Source organism: Chinchilla lanigera, unplaced genomic scaffold (assembly GCF_000276665.1).
Source record: "Chinchilla lanigera isolate Chin_1 unplaced genomic scaffold, ChiLan1.0 scaffold00010, whole genome shotgun sequence".
Lineage (NCBI taxonomy): Eukaryota > Metazoa > Chordata > Mammalia > Rodentia > Chinchillidae > Chinchilla > Chinchilla lanigera.
In genome coordinates, this window is record NW_004955411.1 from 11,413,521 (window position 1) to 11,433,429 (window position 19,909).

Consider the following 19,909-nt stretch of genomic DNA (forward strand, 5'->3'; position numbering starts at 1 on the left):
ATATATATATATATATATATATATATATATAGCCTTGATTCCTTTCCTGCTTACTCTTTGGGGGTAACCTAGAATTTTTTTCCAGGATACACTTTTTTTCTCATCTTATACCCTCACAAAAATTGCAAGATTTTTAAAACAACATATTGGGCTCATATGTACAATGTATGAGGTGAATTTTAATACTTTCTCTTAGTAAAACATAGAGCTTGGTAGCTTGGATGTCTGTTAGAATAGAGCTCCATGAAAGCATTACAGTTATGTCTGTTTTGTCCATGTATAAGGCCCATGCTTCCCTTAAACATCCCCTGACACATACAGCTGTCCAATAAATACTTGTTGAATAAATGAAATGTATTAGTCAGCTTTCTAATTCCTGTGGCAAAGTACCACACATATACAACTGAAAGGAGGAAAAGGTTTATCTGGCTCATGGTTTCAGAGGTAAGCTGGCTTCAAGATCCTAATGGAAGGATATAGTGGAGCAAAGCTGCTCAATTTATATCATTCGGGAAGCAGAACATGAGGAAAGAACCCCAAGGGAGACACACCCTCCAAAGGCATGCTCCCTCTGCCCACCTCTAACCAGAACCCACCTCCTGAGAGCACATTCATTTGTGAACACCATTGGATTAATCCACGGATGAGTACATTGCTCCCATGATCCAATCATCTTTCCAGGAGTCTCTTAATCCAGTCAAAATGACAATTAAGATTAATTGGCACATGACATTTTATATACTTCCTTCCTAATGGATTATTGGTTCATCTAACTCACTCATGTGTTATGAAAAGTGTGTTATGTGCTATATAAAGTACATATTTTAAATACATAAGTAAAAATTCACTACAGAATAAATTTAAACTGTAAGATCTGTTATACTGTGGATTATATTATGATTTTGTTCCTCTTTATATTTGTTTTACAATACTTTGTCTTTGTACTGAATCACAATTGCTTATGAAATATATCATTCTAAAATAATGATATCCTGAAATTACACTGATTGCTTTCGTCTTCTGCTACTTCTTAAAATTAATATTTCCTTTCATGATTTAGCTAAAAGATCTCGTTTTAAATCAGAAAATGATAAAATATGTATAGCACCCCAAAGCAAACAAAAAGAATACAGCATTTTAACACAGCCTCAGTAGAAATCAGTTTCAAAGATCTGTACAAACAGGTAACGTAAACTAGAAATTGCATATAAATGGAAGATTCAGGACCTTCTAGTTCTAGTAGCCCATATTTCTATTTCTAAGTTTACCATTAATTTGATCAAGTATAAATCTTGTCATATTTTCATTAATTTGTTCCCCTCTTTTTTCCTTCTAGTAATGTTTTTTTTTCACAATTTTAGGACAACTGATGTTCTTTCAGATCCTTCCTCACCCCAAATTTAGCCAACTTTGATTAAGCTGACATCCCAGGTTTTGGACCTGGATTATTATTGTTACGGATTCATACCCTGCAACCTGGTAAGGATCCTCTTCAGGACTGATCTTTCTTCTTTCGTCTTTGGAGACCAGGAGCCATCTTTCAGCCTCTCTGTCCAGAATCCCTCCTCTTCTCACTCTTCTTTTCATTTTAAAAGCATATTTTTGTCTCTTGAGCCCCTAAAAATATCCCTCTACTAATCCCGCATTCCCACTTCTCTCTTTTTTCTTCTAAGATGGGTAGCCTCAACTCAATTTCTTTCTTCATCTCTCATATACAATTCAACTTGCTGTAAAAAAAAAAAAAGTTTCTGTCTATACACACTCAAATGATGTTCTTCATTTTCTTATTTTAAAGACAGTAGTAAAAGAAAAAAAGAACAATAGCAGCATACCAACGTCACAAACATAAACAAAACAAAGCAAACACATTAAAAGTGATACAGGGTTTCACCACAAAATGATAGGAATTAACAGTGATTGTTATATTATGTATTGTTGTCTTCAACTACATTGCTCAGATTACCAGATGTAAGAATGGAAGATTGTTCAAACCATTAAAGAGAATAAAAAATATTTATTAGATAAAACATTAGAGATAATACAGAGCTTCACTAGACAAGATGGTAGGAGTTCACCAGTGGTTGTTCCACTGCGTATTATTGTCTTCAAATCAGTTGCTCAGATTACCAGATACAAGCATGCAAAACTGGTTGGAATATGAAAAATTTTCTGTTCCTTTCAATATAGTATCACACATCAGCAGTACAGTTATCCCAGCTATTCTTCTACATCTATCTATCTATCCATCTATCTATTTTGCCTGCCTTCTTTCTTTTTTCTCCTTTCCCTCATCTCAATTTTTCCTTCCTTTTGGCAATTTCTTTCCTTTTCCTATCATCTATTGTATGTTTTGAGTTTTGCTTACTCTTTCAGTTTCCTACACCAGGGAGACAATATGATGTTTCCCCGTCTGGGTCCGATTTATTTCACTTATGAGTATGGTCTCTAGTTGCATCCATTTACCTACAAAAGCCTCGAGTTTATCTTTTTTTATAGTTGAGTAATACTCGATTGTATAAAAATACATCTTTTTTATCAAATGATGTTCTTCTAAAGTTACTTATAAACCCTTAACTGCCAAGTTTAATTAAGACTTCTCTTATTTGGGCTCTTGGTAACACTTAATGTTTGGATCTCTTCTTCCTTTTGAGGGGTAGATCTCTTCTTTTCTATTGGAATTATTTTGCCTCAGTGTTTCCATAACACCTGCTGCACTGATTCACCTTCTCCTGCTACTATCTTTTCAGTGGAAAAAAATTTTTGGTGTACTTTCTTACCTTACAGTCAAATGGTGAATACCCAGAGCTCTGTCCTGTTCTCAAGCTATAAAATCTCCCTGGGAAAGACAAGTGGATTATTTTAATGACCGTTTCTTTGGTGATATTCTCTACATTTAAATCTTTAGCCCTAAACTCTACTGGCGTCCAGAACTTTTGCCTCTGTTCTCTGGATATCTTTTTTGTCTACATGTTACTAAGCCTCTGAAATCTATTAGATCTCTCTGGGTTCCCTTCCTCGGAGTGACGGCAAGTAGGAAGGAAAGAAGCCTGAACATTCACTCCGTGGCCAACAGGTAAGATCATAGTACTTTATATGCTGCTTATTTCTGTTTATATATTCCTCCTCTTTGGAGGAATATGTAAACATGCATTTTCCTGCTTCTTTAAAATTGGGTCTGTCACGAGACTTGTTTTGGCCAGTGAAATATATTGGAGGTAGTGTGTGTCAGTTTAGGCAGAAACCTTTGAAAATGGACATAAAATTTATTCCTTTCTCCCTGTTAACTGGTAATATTCCAGAAAGGCCCCAACAGCTTACATCCTTAAGTGAACATGATCTACAGCTATTCTTCCACTAACCAAAAATGTGCATCTATAACACAAGTGAGAAATGAATCTTGCTATTTTAAACCTGTGAGATTTTAGAGTTATTTCTTACTGCCATATAGCGTCCTGACGATTGAAGAGCCAAACCAAACTTATTATTTTTCCCTGTGTGCTAATATCAGAATAAAAAACATAAAAGTACCTCAGCTGTTCTTTCTCCCACATTCCCTGTCTCTTTGTCTTTGCCTCAGCCATCAGTGGCTGTTCACTTAAGATAGACACTTGGGAGCACATCTAAACTCCACGTTCATGTTTCCATGCATCTTATGACTCAGCATGTTTTTTTAGATTCTTATTTTCTAAAAATCCTTCAGATCTATCCTCTTTTTTCATTCTGAGTGTACATCTTATTGTATCTTTCCTAAAGAACTATGGTACTTTTTAAAGTGTTCTAGTCCCCAATACCAGACTTCCCTAACTCCATCTTGTGTGTAGCTTCCATGGTTATTTTTATAAGATGCAAACTTTGACCATCCCACTGTCCTATGTTTCCCCACTGTTTATAAAATAAGACCAAAATGTCTTAGCCTGGCTATTAGGCTTTCTATCTTTTCAGCTGTATCTCTAGTTCAGCAATACCTCATTTCTATTTTTTCTGCCCCTGTACCACACACATACAGAGATTATAATACTCTTTGACTCATCCTTTTAAGCTTAGGTTTCATTTACTCTAAGAAGATGGTCCCCACACCCAAAAGACTTAAGTCCCTCTCTGTGTCACTTCTTTGCCTAAGATGTGCTTTCATTGTGGTATGTGTCCTTTCTACAAAAAAAGTCTTTGCTTATAGGGCAACTGCAATGGCCAGAGTTGGTAATGATCATAATCTTCTTGAGGATGGGGGAATATCTTATCCACCATCACATCGTGAAAGTACAGTACTTAGTCACATTACAGACACATCAAAAATGTTATGGAATTAAAATAATGTCATTTCATCAGACAACCTAACATCTGTATATTTTCTCCATAGCTTATAATTTGTTGAGGGCCAACTCCGTGTTGGCATTCAGTAAGCTTTGCTTTATTTAGCCTAACAATGACTCTGAGCTGTGGAGACACGCACAAAGTATCTACCCTCCTTGATTTCATTATCCTGGGGAAATTAGACCTCATTCTCTTAGCAGGTAGATCATTCTAGGTTCTTAGGTAGTAAATGAATGTATTATTTTCTTGGGAAGTACATAAGTGAATGTATAACAGCGACGCTATAACTGACATTTAAGGTTTTTCACCTACAGCCTTTAAGGGATAATTTAAGAGCCCTCATTGTTTAGCTGCGTTATTGGAAAAGTATAACTTTTATATATCGGATTTCATTTGCAGCGTAATATTTTTACCAATTTTAACAGGCCTGTCTAGATAACTGAGGGATAACAGGAGAAACAGGTGCAAGAAAGAATAACTAACTTGTTTCATATAACTTTCCAAAATTTCACTATTATTTCATAACCACCCCCGCCAGGATTTTCAAATTATCTTTGAGGAACAGAAATATATAAATGAAATTTATGAGGTATGGGCTTATTGACAAGATTTGAGGAATCACACAGACAGCAGAAGATATACGGAGCTATTATAAGACTAGCTCAGACTATTTTAGTCCCTGCCCTGTTGGCCGGAACGTTCAGTCTTTTCCACTTCATGTCTTGTTGCGGATGCTATGCTCCAATAGTAATAGGCGGGTGTGTGAACCTAGCTTATCAATACATTCTAAAAACCCAACATTTCCTTCTGGAGGAGTTCATGGATTCACCCATTATTCAAAAATTGTTCCAGGGGGAGGAGTTCAGCCCATTCCTGTTCATTTCAGTCCACATCCAGCCTTGAGAACACGGGATGCAGAACCAGCTGCCTTTGCCAAAGGCCAAAAAGCCCTGTGACGGGCGAGTCAAGCAATGGTCAGCCGCTTGGCCTTTTTGCAGAAATACACAAAACGTGCAGAATCGCTTAATTTTATCCCCTCCTAACCTGTTCACACGGAAATTGGCTGCTCGGGCGAATGTTGTTTTTCACCGCAGCCGTGTGTGGAAGGGCGATTAACACTAGCTCGACAAAACCCCTTCCAATGCCATTTGGGAGCTGCACGCGTTCACACCCCGGGCTCAGCTCGGTGCGCCTTCACGCGCAGCCTTTTTGTTTATTCGAGGACAGAGGGGCGGAGAGCGTGTGAACCTCTCAATATGCAGGAGACCGCAAGGGCTATATAAAGGCCGGCCTCGGACCGGATGGAAGAAGGCATCGCCCAGCCTTCCTGCGGAGCCTCGCCCAGCCATGGACGCCGCGGGGAGCGCAGGGGGCGCGGAGAGCCGAGCCCGGCCGCCCCCGGCCCCCGACCGCCCGGCGCCGCGCGGGGCCGCGGACTCCGGGTACAGCGCCTCTGCGCCGCCCGGGCGCCCCTGCCCGTCCCTCCCCGCCGCCGGGTCTGGCTCCTCCCTTCCTCTCTCCGCCCCACTCCCCGCGCGCCGGGCTTCGGTGGGTTCTCCCGGGTCCGGGCTCACGCCTCCTCCGTGCCGCTGTGTCCCCACCCCGCAGATCTGCAGGCTTCTGGAGGCCGTGGGAGGCCCGAGGCGAGCAGGAGCACCCGGCGCAGCACCACCGTGCGGAGGCGGTGAGCGCGGTGGCGGGCGCTCCTCGGAGGGTGCAAGCGCAGCCCGGGCTGAAGGACACAGGCGCGCAGCCCGCCCCCAGCTTCCAGGCGCGCGTGCTGGTGGTCCTGCTGGCTTTGACCTGGGCGGGTGTGTCCTCCAGAACGACTGGTCCCCAGGAATCGGGCCGAGATCTGGGCTGCGGAGAGGCCCCGGGTCACATTCCCTAACGGGGTGAGGGATGCTGCGCCGCATGTTTCCAATTTCTTAGAAGGACGCGTGGGTAACGGCGATTCATCTCCTTTCGTACCCAGATGCCCGGTGGCCATGGAATGACCGCAGCCCCAGGAAAGCCTTCCCTGTACACACACCCGGTCAGGTGAGTGACAGGCCTCACCAAAGGTCTCCTGCTTCTCCTGCGCCAGGGAGGAGCCCGGGGCCTCCTCCCACAACCCTGCTCTGCAGCTGGTCCTGCAGTTTTTCTCTCTTAGCAGATCTTTCTTCAAGGTTACTCTTGTCTGCTGGAAGAGGTCGGTTGCTGAACTGTTAGTCGGTGAACACCTAGTAAGTGCTTAAGGAATGTGTGATGAACAGAGAAACTACGAGGTATAGTAAAAGAGGAATGTGGCGTCTTCAACTGAAAAAAAAAGCCAGTTTGTTAAAAAGCTCTAAAGGTCCCAGTGAAATGAAACTTTACATCAGAGTATGCATAGTACTCTCCTGCAAAGCAGAAGGGAGACTAGGGCTAACAGTTGCAGTTTTACAGCAAATCAAAGGTTGACACTTAAGAGAAAACAGAAATGTAATGAAAACCATAAGATCATCTATAATGACCCTAAAAGCATTCAAAATGTATTTTAAATAATAATGAGCAAATATTTACTGTTGGTTTTTTTTTTTTTTTTTGCCACAGGGAGTCAACCTTTGTATGAGATTTTTTGGTAACTTTTATTCATGTGAAAGGTTGATAATTATGCAGTTTTCTTGCTTGTGAAAACTGTTAAGCAAAGAGCCTTATGATCTTTGTAAAATGTTTATCAGAAGCATTACTAGTCAATACATGTTAATGTCCTACTTTGAGCTAGCACTAGGGAAAAATAATCGCAGCACCTAGTAAGTGTTGCAGTTTTTACTGTGGTCAGTTTTTAAGGGTATAGACCAGGCAGGAAGTGACTAACTGTTGGGACTGTGTATCATATTCACAGGAAGTGTGTATCATATTTGCAGGAAGTGTGTATCATATTCACAGGAAGTGTGTATCATATTTGCAGGAAGTGTGTATCATATTCGCAGGAAGTGTGTATCATAAGTGATGGCTGGCTGAGTCTTCACACAGGTGCCTGGAACAGCATGGCTAATGAACAGCAAGGAGCTGGCATTTGGGTGTGTGAAGTTGTTGTTCCAGCAGGGTAGCCGGAGAGCAGAACCATGGGTTTTACTCTGTATTGAGGGCTTCTCAAGGGATTTTAGCCAGAAGAGTAGAGTGATCAGGTTTATCTTTCAGAAAAAGCTCTAAGGAAATGATATACAGACTTAGAACACCAAAAGTGAAATTGGAAGCGATTGCAACTGTTTCGGTAAGAGCCTCTCTAAGACACTGTAAGTGGGGGATGGAAATGAGTAGATTTGGAAATATTTAGGTGACAATTAGGCTTTATAACATATTAGATATGGTAGGTGAAGAAGTAAAAGTCCAGAATGTTTTCCCAAGTTTGTGGATTGTGAATGTTTGACTATTGTACCAAAAAGATAGAAATTAGGGTTTAAAACACACTTGGGGGGCAAATTATTGAATATGGTTTTCTATTTGTCATATTTAATATATCTATGGAGCATCCAAATATAGATATCAGTAGAGAGCAGCATAATATCATCAGGGGCCTAGAGTTAAAATCTTATAAGTACAGGTTTGGGAGTCTGGATTAGGGAAATCATGACTGTAAGGTCACCCTATGCAGTGTAGAGGGGAGAGTAGATCATTCCCAATGAAGTCTTGAAGGAAGGTCAAAGGAGAAAGTAGAGTTGGAACAGGGAAGAACTCAGAAAGGATGGAGTCCCTGGAATAAAAATGATACACAGTGGAAAATTCTGGGCAGACTGTGATGATGGCACCTAAACAGCATTCTTTATTTTTGGCAATTTGGGTTATGTATTAGAAGTAGAGTTAATGTTAGAAGCAATTGCTTTCTTTCTTAGCTACTGTTATGATTTAATTGTATTTCAATTTAATTTGTCTTTAAAAATTTCTATCTTGGCTAATATTGTATTTCTTATTATTTTTATTCGATTGACAACTTCTTGAGAGTAGGGAGCTTGATGTATTCATCTTCAATTTGTGAATTTTTGGCACAAGATATTACTACAATATTTATTGAATAATTGATAGTTACTTATGTAAGCATCAAAATTATAAAGTTTCTAAATGTTTTTGCTAGAAACATTTAAAAACTTCACTGTCTAGTTTTCTTCCTTCTAATATTGAACATAGTGAAAATAATATAATCTTTCCTTTATACACATCACTCAATTACATGTATACGTGGTACTACTGACTCTACACTAAAGTGATTGCATTTTAATTGATGATTCAGCCCTATCTCTCTTCTTTTCCTTGGATGAAAAACAGAGGAATGACAAAATTAATATTTGTCAGATTTTTAAAGCTCTGAGGTACTCATGCTTATATGCACATTTTTTGTATGAAGCCTGTATCATTTCTCAATATCTTAGTGTGGTGCTCCCACATTTGGTTGAATGGGAAAAAAGGAAAGAGGGTATTTAGGGTATATTGTGAATTTGTTTGATCTAAACTGTAGATTGGATATTTAAAATAATCACACATTTATTGATACTTTGGCAAACAGATTCCATGAAAGTTATGATAGTAGCATTTTAAAATTATATAAAGGCTGTACCTAATGAATAATATACTGTTAAACATATAAAACCCTTGAAATTTGATCATTTCATGAGGATAAGGATGCTGAATGTGAAAAGTAAAACATACTCTGTTGTCTGCTTCTTTCAGACTATTATGGCCAAAATCAAAGTGTTATGATTACTTATATCAAGAAGCAGAAACTCTTCTGAAAAATTTTCCAATTCAAGCCACAATTTCATTTTATGAAGATTCTGATAGTGAAGATGAAATTCAAGAGCTGGCCTGTGAAAATTAAGCTAATTCTGATGACATTTAAAGTTTGTAGGATTTAAACTTAGTGTACAAATGTATCATAATTTTAAAAAACTAATTTATTTGTATATAAGTTTTTAATAAAAGGAAATATTTTGAAATTACTATGGTAGTTTGGCTTTTTAAAAACTCCCCACACTAGAATTCAATGTTGGAATTTAAAATAAGGGACATTTACAAATGTCTTAAGTGTGTTATAATTATGCAGTTGGGGCTTACAAAGGATAACTTTGGTCTCTTCATTAAATTACAAATTTATTTTTATAATTTTGCAAAGAATGACAATGTTTAATTTTTCAAGATGATCTTGTAACATCTGCTCTTTTCTATTAATCTTAATTGGATGTTGTAATTGCAGATAAAACTATCCACAGACTGTACTGTGTAATTTGGATAATGAAGAAAATCATTTTATGTTACCAATTACACATTTATTATTATGTGTTTATTAGTAGATGGTGAAAAAAACTTTAAATCAGTACCTACAATTGGTAATGGAAATCCATTTTAGAATTCTTAAATTTTAGAGATTACAAATAAATAACAAGTAAAGTAATTCTCACTTCCTACTTTCTACTATTTTTAAATCTAGTAGTAAAATAGCATATATGTTCAATACTTACTGTATTACCTGAGGGATCTCTGTAATTAAAACAAAATATTTCAAGAGGAGTTATTTGCATGGACTCTAAGACATTGGAGCCTAATGAAAAAAATTCAAAAGTAGTTTTTAAATGTGCATCCAAGTGGGAGCTAAGATATTTGGTAGATATGAAACATTCTTCAACATTATCAACTTTCCTTTTGCTCTGGTTTCTGGCTTTTGATATTCATTTTTGAAATTTTTCCTATCGGAAGTGAAAATACATTCTCAGTGATTGGTTTATCTTACAGCCTTACAGAAAAATACTTCACTTAATGAGAAAAAAATGAGCAATTTACAAGGTTAAGGTAATATGGTAAGCTAGAGTCATGGAGTTTAGTTCATACACAATCTTCTCACAATAAACAGTTCAGTGCAGGTAAAAATATTCCTATAACATTTCACAGTGATAATAGGTGGGGATGAGACCAGAGGTAACTAGCTAGCTAAGATATGCTTCTTGATTGGATGACCACAACTATCACACACTTTCCTTTTCTAGAGACACTGCAAATATAACTTTAATTTCCAAGCACTTTGAGAACTCCATAGACGTGATAAATTTCAAACCCTAACAATGTGTTCAGAATCAGGAAAGTGAATAATAAAAAAGGATAAGGGTTATTCAGAACTATTTTGCTTTTCTCCTCAAAACTTTCCATTTCTGCTGGATCCTAATCTCAAAATCCGTGTTTTCACTGAGGGACATGCAAGAAAAAAAATCCCAGCAGTTAACTTGAGCATTATTAGGAAGTGGTATTTATTTGAATAGCGTTTGTGATTCTCTTGTTAGTATACTGGACTAGTACAAAAGCCACTGCCATTTATTGAGTGCCTGTAATAAACCACACACTACTATGTAGTTTAAATATGATAATTTGATCCTTATTAAAACCTAAGCCCATTATACAGATGCGGAAACGAAGCTTTGAGAAACTAACTTGCATAAGGTAGCTCACTTATTAAGTTCAGGGGTGGCAACAAAACCAAGTCTGTTGCAAACACAGCTGTTCACCACCAGAATTGGAAGTGAGCTCCACCGGTGCACAACTCCTTGTATGTTTCAGTGAAGATGGACAGTCACAAGGAGGAAGAATTTGTGAGTGCCCGAGTTCGAGCACAAGGAGATTAAACATGTTTTATTCATTTGTCAGTAATCTACGGGGGTGCTTAACGGTAAAATTTTTTATTCCCCTGTAGTAGCTATTTGCATTTGATACTTTGGCTTTTACAATGGTGAGGTTCCCTTTCCTGTACAGCCTAGAACCTTACACGACATCATTTTAGAGAAATCAGAAGGTTTTAATAACGTTACTGTAGTCTGCATTTCAAGTAATGTGATGATACTGCTTATCAATTGACAAACGCTGGTGTTCTGGATTAACAGGACTGTATAAGAAATTATTCTCGGGTTCTGTCAGCACCAGGAACAGCTTCACTCTAATCTTTCGCCGAAATAGCTGTCACCGGCTTCTAGTGCTGAAGTTTAGGACGCAAAACTCACTGAGCATGCGTACTTCTCTCCTCCTTCCTAGCCGGCGCTCCCTGCGTCCCGTTGACTCCGCCCACCGCGGACGTGTGCGTCGTGACGTACATCACCTCTGGCGACCCCGGAAGTGGGTCGGGGGCTTGGCCTCTCCGGGCCTCAGAGCCGGAGCGGGCGGTGCTCGCCAGAGGGGTCCTCCCGAGAGTGCCAGTAGGGCAGCGGGCCCCGGGCGCCGGGCAAGGCCCGGATTAGGGGTCTAGGATGCTAAACGTCCCTTCCCAGTCTTTTCCGGGCCCCAGTTCTCAGCAGCGCGTGGCCTCCGGGGGGCGTAGCAAGGTAAGTGGGTGGCACCTTTAACGTCGCCCGGCGCTCGGCTCGCGCCGGGGATCCGCGCTTGGCGCAGGGTGCGCTTCCCTGCTGACCTTGCCCCCACCTCCTGTCCTCTGTCTAGTCTTCGATCTTTCCTGCCCTTGCTGGCCACCGCTCTCTCGTCCCACGCCGTCTCGGGTTCGTGTCCCTGCCATCCTCGCACTGCGCTCTCCACTTTCTCGCTGTCACTTTCCGCTTTCCCCTTCCTCTCCGTCCTTCCCGCTGATCACATTCAGATCTGTAGAACGGGACCCAGGCTTGTCTTGTAGGCACTCAGTGTCCGCTTCCTTCCGATCTTTTATTCTTCCCCGTCTGAAGGAGTTGTAGATGATGTGCGTCCCGTGGCAGAGAGTCAGGCTGAAAAGTGGCGACAGACAGACATCCCTTAAGGGTGAGGACTTGTGGAGCCTGGGAAGTTTGGAGAAGCGAAGACAGAGGTCCACAAACCGCCAGTCCGGTTTCAGGGGCTTCTCTTCAAGTCATACTGCCTTTCTCTGGTTCCTGATTGTTTCAGCGCGGCCTTGGCTGCTGGTGGTAGTTGCTGGCTTTGAAGCTAATGTAATATTCTTGAGTATTTGTTGGAAATAGTTACTGTTAGCACAGGTGGAGCACATATGTGTTTTATGTTTGCAAATTTTCGTAAAAACTGTTCTGTGTTTGCTGCAACGTGGATCCTACTTGGTCCCGTTATTTGGTGCTTCCTTTATCAGTAAGCACATCTTGTTTTGTTTTTGAGATTTCCATCTACTTGGGCCCACTCCCTTCTCTTTTCATTTCTGGACGCTTTGAGTCTTAGCATCATTTGGGACCTTCACCAGCTTTCTTATTTTTCTCTACTTACACCTGGGGTTCTGATCCTAGATTAGAATTTAAGTTTAGGAAACTGCAATTTTGATTTGCTTTCCGGACCTGTGTGTCCCCAACTATAATAATAATACTGAGACTTATTAAATGCTTCCTGATGACCTTTTTTTTTTTTTTTTTTTTTTAGGTCTTTTTCTGTATTACCTCACTTAATCTTCACAACGATCTTGTGAAATGGGAGGTTTATTGTCTGTTTCACAGAAAAGGGAACTGATCTTAAGAAATGTTGCCTTAGAACATGCAGGCTTGTGATGCAGTTCTGTCTGTGACATTTTACTTATTGTTCTGTGTGTCTGTTTATGCAACCATTCAATCCTGTCTTTCCCCTCCTGACGTTTGAATTGTTTTTTCCTTAAACTCAATACTTGACTGGATAATATGCCCTTTCCAGAACTAGGATATGAGTTGCAGCCCTTCTCCATTAAAATTGCCAGCCATATTCTCAACGTCTGTTTACGGGAGACAGCGTGGAGGCAAAGACACAAAGTCACACGGGTGATGGCAAAATGAGTCTTTGGGTCCAAAGAGAGAAAAATGTACGTTAGGCTGTCTTAACTCATTAAAATTTGAATAACACCTCTTTCTTAGTCCATTTTGTGCTGCTGTAACATAATGCCAGACACAGCATAACTGATAAACCACAGATTATATCTATAATTCTGGAGATTGGGCGGTCTAAAGTCAAGGGCCCTACCTCTGGCAAAGATCTTGTTGTGCCATAACATGACAGAAAGTATCACATACTGATAGAGTGCATGAGATAGAATTTGCAGCCACAAGTCCAAGCCTTTTTATAACATTCAAGCCGTAGTAACCTCTCATCTAAAAGATCTGAAAATGCACTTTATAAAACACAACAAAATACTGCAAACATTCCATTACTAAATCCTCTTAGGAGGAATTGGCAAACTTTTCTACAGAGGGCCTAATAGTAAATACAGTAGTGCCCTCTTACCCATTTTTCACAGTTTGATTCATAATTTCAGTTACCCACAGCCAACTGCAATCTGAAAATGTTGGAACATTCCAGAAATACAGAATTCATAAGTTTTAAATTACATGCTATTCTAAGTAGTATGACAAAATATTGTGCTGTCCTCCTCTTTCCTGCCTGGTATGTGAATCATTCCTTTGTCTAGTACATCTGCATTATATGCATTACATGCATGTCAGTTACATTGTAGTAGCTGTCTCAATTATCAGACTGACTCTGGCAGTATGACAGTGTAACAATTATTTTTTACTCAGTAATGGTCCCAAAGTGCAAGAGTGGTGATGCACGCAATTTTGGTATGCCAGAAGGTCCTTTCTTTAAGTGAAAATGTGAAGGTTCTTAATAAAGAAAGGAAAAAAATCACATTCTAAGGCTGCTAAGATCTACGGTAATTATGATCTGTCCATGAAATTGTTAAAAAGGAAAAAGGAATGTGTGTATATGGAACAAAACATAGTATGTTTTGAGGTTGGTACCAGCCTTTATTGGGGATACGTCTTAGACTGCATGCCCAGTGGATAAGGAAAGCTGCTGTATTTTAGGCTTTGAGGACCTCCTTTCTTCCTTACCACCCCATGTAAAAACTATTCTTAGCTCAAGACTGTGTAGAAATACTAGCAGACTTGGTCACTTATAGTTCGCCAACACGTTTTCTACAGTGCTGTTATTTTCCATTCTTTGACAAACTTTGTTTCTCATTGGTATCTTAGTTACTTTCTTGTTCCTGGGACACAGAACCTATTCTGGCTCACAGTTTTAGAGGCTGCAGTCCACAGTTGGCTGGCTCCAAGTCAGGATAGCATGGCTGAAGGTATGACTGCAGAGAAGTGGCTCACAACATGGATGTGTGGAAGCAGAAGGAAAGGTCAAGGGAGGAGGGAGGGAGATACACTCTTCCCTGCCATGCCCCCAGCCTGACCAGGCTTTCCTTCTCCAAACTATATTTAGCTATAAACTCATAAACTCAGCAGTGGACTAATCCAGAGATAAATATCATGCCCCCATGACCCAGTCACCTACCCCAAAACCCTACCTGTGAGCACTAGAGGCTTCAAAGGGACATCTAGACATGAATCATAATATTCCAACCTGGCCCCCGAAAGATTCATGTGCATCCCTTTATGCAAAATGCATTTAGACCCTCTCTAAGAGTTTTCAAAGTATGAACAGTTTTGGCATTGCTGAGAAGTCCGAGTCCAGAGTCTCTGAGATTTAAGGCAAACTCATAGCTGGGAGCCCCAGTACAAATGAAATGGAAAGTAAACACTTCTGTGCTGGTTTGGGGGATATTTTGCAAGAGAAGACAATATAATAGAGGACACTTATAAGATTATTTATAATAGTCACCCAAAGAATGATATACAAAAGAGTGCAGGAAATCTGTCCACAGCTGAGGGCCTGGATCCTGAGATAATGTCCTGCATGAGTCCAGCTGAATACCAAGAGCTCATAACAGTGCCTCCCAAGAACCCAACTGGAGGCCCAGAGCCCACAACAACATCTCATGCAGGCCTGTTTCACAGATCTGTGCTGGGAAGTCCCAAAGGTCAGTGGTGGAATCTAGGAAGTCTGTGCCAGAGGGATGAAAGATCTATCCTAGCAGGCTGAGGGATCTGCACTGGAGCCAGGGAGCAACGCTCAGAAGAACCAGAGCTCCCCCGAAAGGTACCACAGCCATCCTCAGCAACAGTGAGGTCCCGAGCTCTTCTGACAGTCAGGATGGCCAAGTTCCCATCAGGGAAGCCAACCCAGCAACCTTCTCCAGTAGACCGAGCTGTGCACCATCTTTCCCTCTGGAGCCAGGAAGCAGTGCTCAAAAGTGAGGACCAGAGCTCCCCCAAAGTGAACCAAAGCCGTTCTCAGTGCCAGCGAGGTCTTGAACTCCTTGGAGGATGAAAACAGCCAAGCTTATCAGGAAAGCCAGCATGATGAGCTCCTCCAAAACAACCATCAGCTACTAGCAGCTTCTACCAGCTCCCAACAGCTTCTCTCAGCTCCCAACAGCCTTTTTTTCTTCAGTTCTGCCTCTTACGCTGCTGGCAATGATTCCCAAGTGGGCCTCCCACACCCAGCACCACGCTTACTCAGTTCAGCTGGGGGTTATAAGTCGACCACCAGTTATCAATCCACTACAGTTTCCAACAGACAAAGGCACAGAATAGATATTCCCATTCCAAGAGAGAGAAATAGGGGGATAAAAAGGAATAGCACTACAGTCGGACCAAAATCCAGCAAGGCAAATATTAAATCCTGTAGTTCTATGTTCGGCCCCCTGTGCAAATTGTGGTGAATGTGAACTCCAAATGGCTTGGGTGAGTGACCTTACCCCTATTGTAATGCCTGTGGTCATAACTCTCATGGCTTTTCTCTTGTACTGGCTTGGCCCATTCCTTGTGGCTTTTCTCAGATATTCCCTGTTCCTGGCGTTTGAACATCTTGGAATCTCAGCTGCACTTTTGGCTTTACCGTCACAGCTTCACATACTGCCCTCTTGGTCAGACTGCCTGACCTCCCCAGCCTTCTGAAATCTGGGTGGAAGCCTCTGTGATTCTGGCATTCTTACATTCTTCATGGGCATAAGACCAGTACTGAGTGGATGGCACCAAGATCTTCCACCAAGAGCAGTAGCTGAGCCCTTTTGGCATCTTGCTGGTGGTTACAGATGCCTGGCTGGCTGAGCACAGTAAACTGAATCCCTAGAAATCAATTCCCTAGGCAGTCCTTCTTTGGCAGAATACTCTGGGGCACTTTTTCAAAGCTAAGTTTTTCACTTTTGTAATTTTGAGTCGTAGAAAGGTGGCCTTGCTGGTTCCTCAAGTGTCCTTTACCTATTTTTCCTATTCTCCTATTCCAAAGTACTTGACTTGTTTTAGTACTAATATTTTTAGCAGCTGAGCTCTCCTGTGCTACATCTTTGCTGGCCAGAGCTTTATTGGAGCTGCCTTTCTAGCCAGACTCAAAGCTTTCTAATTATTCTCCTGGGCTGTTTGCTCTTGCTTGTCAATGAAGAGCTTGCTCAAAGACCTCCTACAGTACCTAAGTCACAGCTTAAATATTGGGCTGCCTTGAAATTTCTTTTGCCAGATTAGTTAGTCCTTGATCTCAGTCTCTTTCACAATTTCAGGACATCAGCAAAATGTAGACAAATTTTCTGTCAAACCATAACACGCATGGCTTGGAGTCCAACTGCCAATGTAGTCCTTATACTAAACTCACATCTCTAGCCTGGTCATGTACCAGCTACATTTCTATCAGCATTCAGGTCTTCTGAGTTCTGACGAGAATCTTCCATCAAGCTTGGCATACCCGTTCTAGGGCTGCTTCACCAGCCCCCATCCCCAAATCTTTCCAAAATTCTTTCCACTCCTGGTACCCTGTCATAGTTACTTTCATTGTCACTGGGACACAGTACCCGAAAATACCTGTCACATTTCATGACTGTTGCAGCACAAAGGATGAGAGAATACTTGGAGTCTTATGTCCAGTTTATGGCCCAGGAGGGCCTAGAGGACTGTTAAGTGAGACCCCCTCAGCATGAAAGAGTCTGAGGAGAAAACAGCCCCAAACTGAAGTTTCTGTGTCTTTTTATTGACAAAATGAAGCAAGGATAAAGAACAAAAGAAAGACACCTGTGCAAAATTCATGAAGGGGACAGGGGTGGAACAGGGTGGTTGGTCACGTGACTGACCTTAGCGCTAATTCAAGTAATTAACAGTACGGGGAGGACAAGGGCCAGAGCATACATTCCTTAAGGTAGTGTGTCTTCATCCTACTTGGACTGTGGCTCTGTAGACTGTCTTCTAATTTTGAACCGTGCATTCCGGGAGGTCTGGGCTTGTGGCTCCAAATGACCCTTTTTCTCTGTGTATCCACCTGATGTATACCTCTGGCCAGTGTCCCCACAGACCCCCACAATTTAAAGGGGAAAGGTTTATTTTGGCTCACAGTTTGTAAAAGTTTCAGTCCATAGCCAGCTGGCAGAGAAAGGGCTCATGACATGATGGTGGGAAGTAGAGAAAGAGAGAGGTCAAAGGAGGAGAGAGAGGATCTACCCTTCCAGGTCATGTCCCCAACCCACCTCCTCTGACCAGGCTTCACTTCTCAGCATCACATTTAACTATAAACTCTTTAGTGGACTAATCTGTTGATGAGAATCATGCCCCTATGATCCAGTCACCTCCCAAGAGCCCCATCTGTGAGTGCATGAGGCTTTGGGGGACAGCTAGGTATAAACCATAAGAATTAGATTCTTAGAAAATACATTGATGCATTACTGCATAAAAATTTCTTATATTCTATTTATATTGATAATTAGGAAAAAGTCAACTTGTGTCAATTGTTTGTATATATTTTCTTCTATCAAATCTCTCTTTTTTGTGTGCTGGAGATTCAACCAAGGGCCTTTACACTGAGCTACATCCCTAACTCTCCCCTCACTCCTTTTAAATTTTGAGACAGGTTCTCACTCAACACTCAGTTGCCCAGGCTGGGGTTAAATTTGAGATTCGCACGTCTGAGCCTCCTGGTGTACTGAGATTACGTGCACCATTGCACACAGCCAAGTCTGTTGATTTTTAAGGTGAAGAAATTTTGGTCCAGATTGGTGACTCTCACATAATTAATGACAGAGCCAGGACCAAGACATGTTTTCTGAGTTTGGATTGAATACCGTCCTGTTATACTATGGTGCCATTATTAATGCAGCTGTGAAACAAAATTTCTGAGTCCCCCTCTTTGCCCATATTTGTATACGTGTCTCATTTATAATTCTAATGTAAGAAAAACAATTTTGACATGAACTATGAGCATTTCTAGAATTGATAGATTTGAGTTCTATTTTTTTAAATGGGAATAAACATAATAAAGTATCCTGAAGACACCTAGCAGGAAAAAAGAACACAACAAGGAGAAGTTATATTTAATTCTTTTTCATGTTTTTAGGTACCTTTAAAACAAGGCAGAAGTCTTATGGATTGGATTCGAATGACCAAAAGTGGGAAAGACCTAACAGGATTAAAAGGCAGGCTAATTGAAGTAACTGAAGAAGAACTTAAGAAACACAATAAAAAAGATGACTGTTGGATATGTATCAGAGGTAAGTCTTATTGTTAAATCTTTTTAAATTTTTGTCTGGACTTTTCAATTGTAATGCCATATAACCCATAGTCATGCTATTTTGTGATAGGATTCAGAATTAGATTTTAAAATGTGCCTGTACTGAATGATGAGTGAATAATTGGTTCTGACTTTGGACAGTCCTTATATAGATACTTGCATTTTGATGCAGAAAATAATGAACTTCAGAAATAAATTTTTTTAGCACCTCTGTACTATATTCCCTTTAACAGAGAGTAAGTGTCTGCCTGGCAATTTTAATGTCAAAGGTGTATAGTAGATTATTCAGCAGCACCCCATTTATATAGAAGTTTCTTTCTCAGGGCCTTTAATTTAGTTCTGTTGGGAAAAAAATGAAAGGAGACTAGAAAGCCACCATTAAGCCCAGATTTTCAGGTTTCATTTATAGCAAGGTTTATTACTTACTGTATATTTCTTAGAAATACTATTTTCCAGATTTTTCTAGTTCATAGTAAATTAGAAATTCTGAATTATGAATGGGAATGTTGAAAGAAATAAGTAGACAGACAGAAGTAGGTAATTGTGCAAGTTAATCTTAATTGTCAGCTTGACTAGATTGAGAATCTTGCAGGGATGATTGGATCATAGGGGTGCTATGCCTGTCAGTGGATTAATCCACTCATATTCATAGCTGAATATGCTGTTAGGAGGTAGGGCCCAGTTGGAAGTGGGTTACTGGGGTTGTTCCTTTGGGGGGTATAACCCTCCCAGTTATTCTTCCTCTGTACTGTGTTTCCTGGCTGCCATGAAGTGAACAGCTTTGCTATGCCATGCACTTCTATCTTGATGTTTCAGCTTGGGAGCCAGCAGGTTATGGACTGAACCCTTTGAAACTATGAACCAAATTAAACCTCAGTCCTTATGGATTGAATTCAAATGACCAAAAGTGGGAAAGACCTAACAGGATTAAAGTTGTGTGTATTGATATTTTGTTCCAGTGACCAGAAAGCTGACTAATAAGGAAAATTGCTATCAGAGAAGTGGGGTCAGTGCTGTGACTGTACCTGACTATGTGGTTCAGAAACCTTTGGAACTGGGTTTTTGGGAGGAATTTTTAAAAGTTTGGAGATGTAGGCTGGAGAAGAGAAACACTGGAATGCAATATGCAAAGACCGATGGGTGGTTCTAGTCAGAACTCAGAAGACCAGAATGTTCATAAGAATGGGGACAAAGGCTAAGCTCATGACGTTTCAGATGGGGACTCTTTTGGGAATTGGAGTGGAAGCCATGAATGTTACAGTCTAACAAAGAA

At 40.6% G+C, this 19,909-nt stretch overlaps 2 protein-coding genes across 3 annotated transcripts in view; both read left to right on the forward strand.

Annotated features, from left to right (window-relative positions):
• Positions 1 to 5,223: 5,223 nt before the first annotated feature.
• On the forward strand, positions 5,224 to 9,246 carry Ripply2 (ripply transcriptional repressor 2). The gene is made up of 4 exons (XM_005377933.2): positions 5,224 to 5,407; positions 5,574 to 5,995; positions 6,287 to 6,351; positions 9,001 to 9,246. Exons 1-4 carry the CDS (start codon positions 5,224 to 5,226, stop codon positions 9,146 to 9,148), a joined length of 819 nt encoding a protein of 272 aa, XP_005377990.1. The 3' UTR covers positions 9,149 to 9,246.
• Positions 9,247 to 11,402: 2,156 nt separating this feature from the next.
• Positions 11,403 to 19,909, forward strand: part of LOC102015388 (cytochrome b5 reductase 4) — an 83,271-nt gene continuing 74,764 nt past the window's right edge. The window contains exons 1-2 of one of the 2 annotated variants that reach the window (XM_013510896.1): positions 11,403 to 11,630; positions 18,463 to 18,616. In XM_013510896.1, coding sequence (XP_013366350.1) covers positions 11,556 to 11,630; positions 18,463 to 18,616 — 229 coding nt within the window. In that variant the 5' untranslated portion in view covers positions 11,403 to 11,555. The remainder of the gene's footprint in view (positions 11,631 to 18,462; positions 18,617 to 19,909) is intronic. The other variant, XM_005377692.2, reaches the window with a different exon arrangement.

Excerpts from the sequence above, each read along its gene's own strand:
- Ripply2 (XM_005377933.2), top strand. The coding sequence starts at position 5,224 with ATGCAGAACCAGCTGCCTTTGCCAAAGGCCAAAAAGCCCTGTGACGGG. Across the intron at positions 5,408-5,573 it reads TGTTGTTTTTCACCGCAGCC|GAGACCGCAAGGGCTATATA; the intron begins GTGTGTGGAAGG and ends CTCAATATGCAG. Across the intron at positions 6,352-9,000 it reads CTGTACACACACCCGGTCAG|ACTATTATGGCCAAAATCAA; the intron begins GTGAGTGACAGG and ends TGCTTCTTTCAG.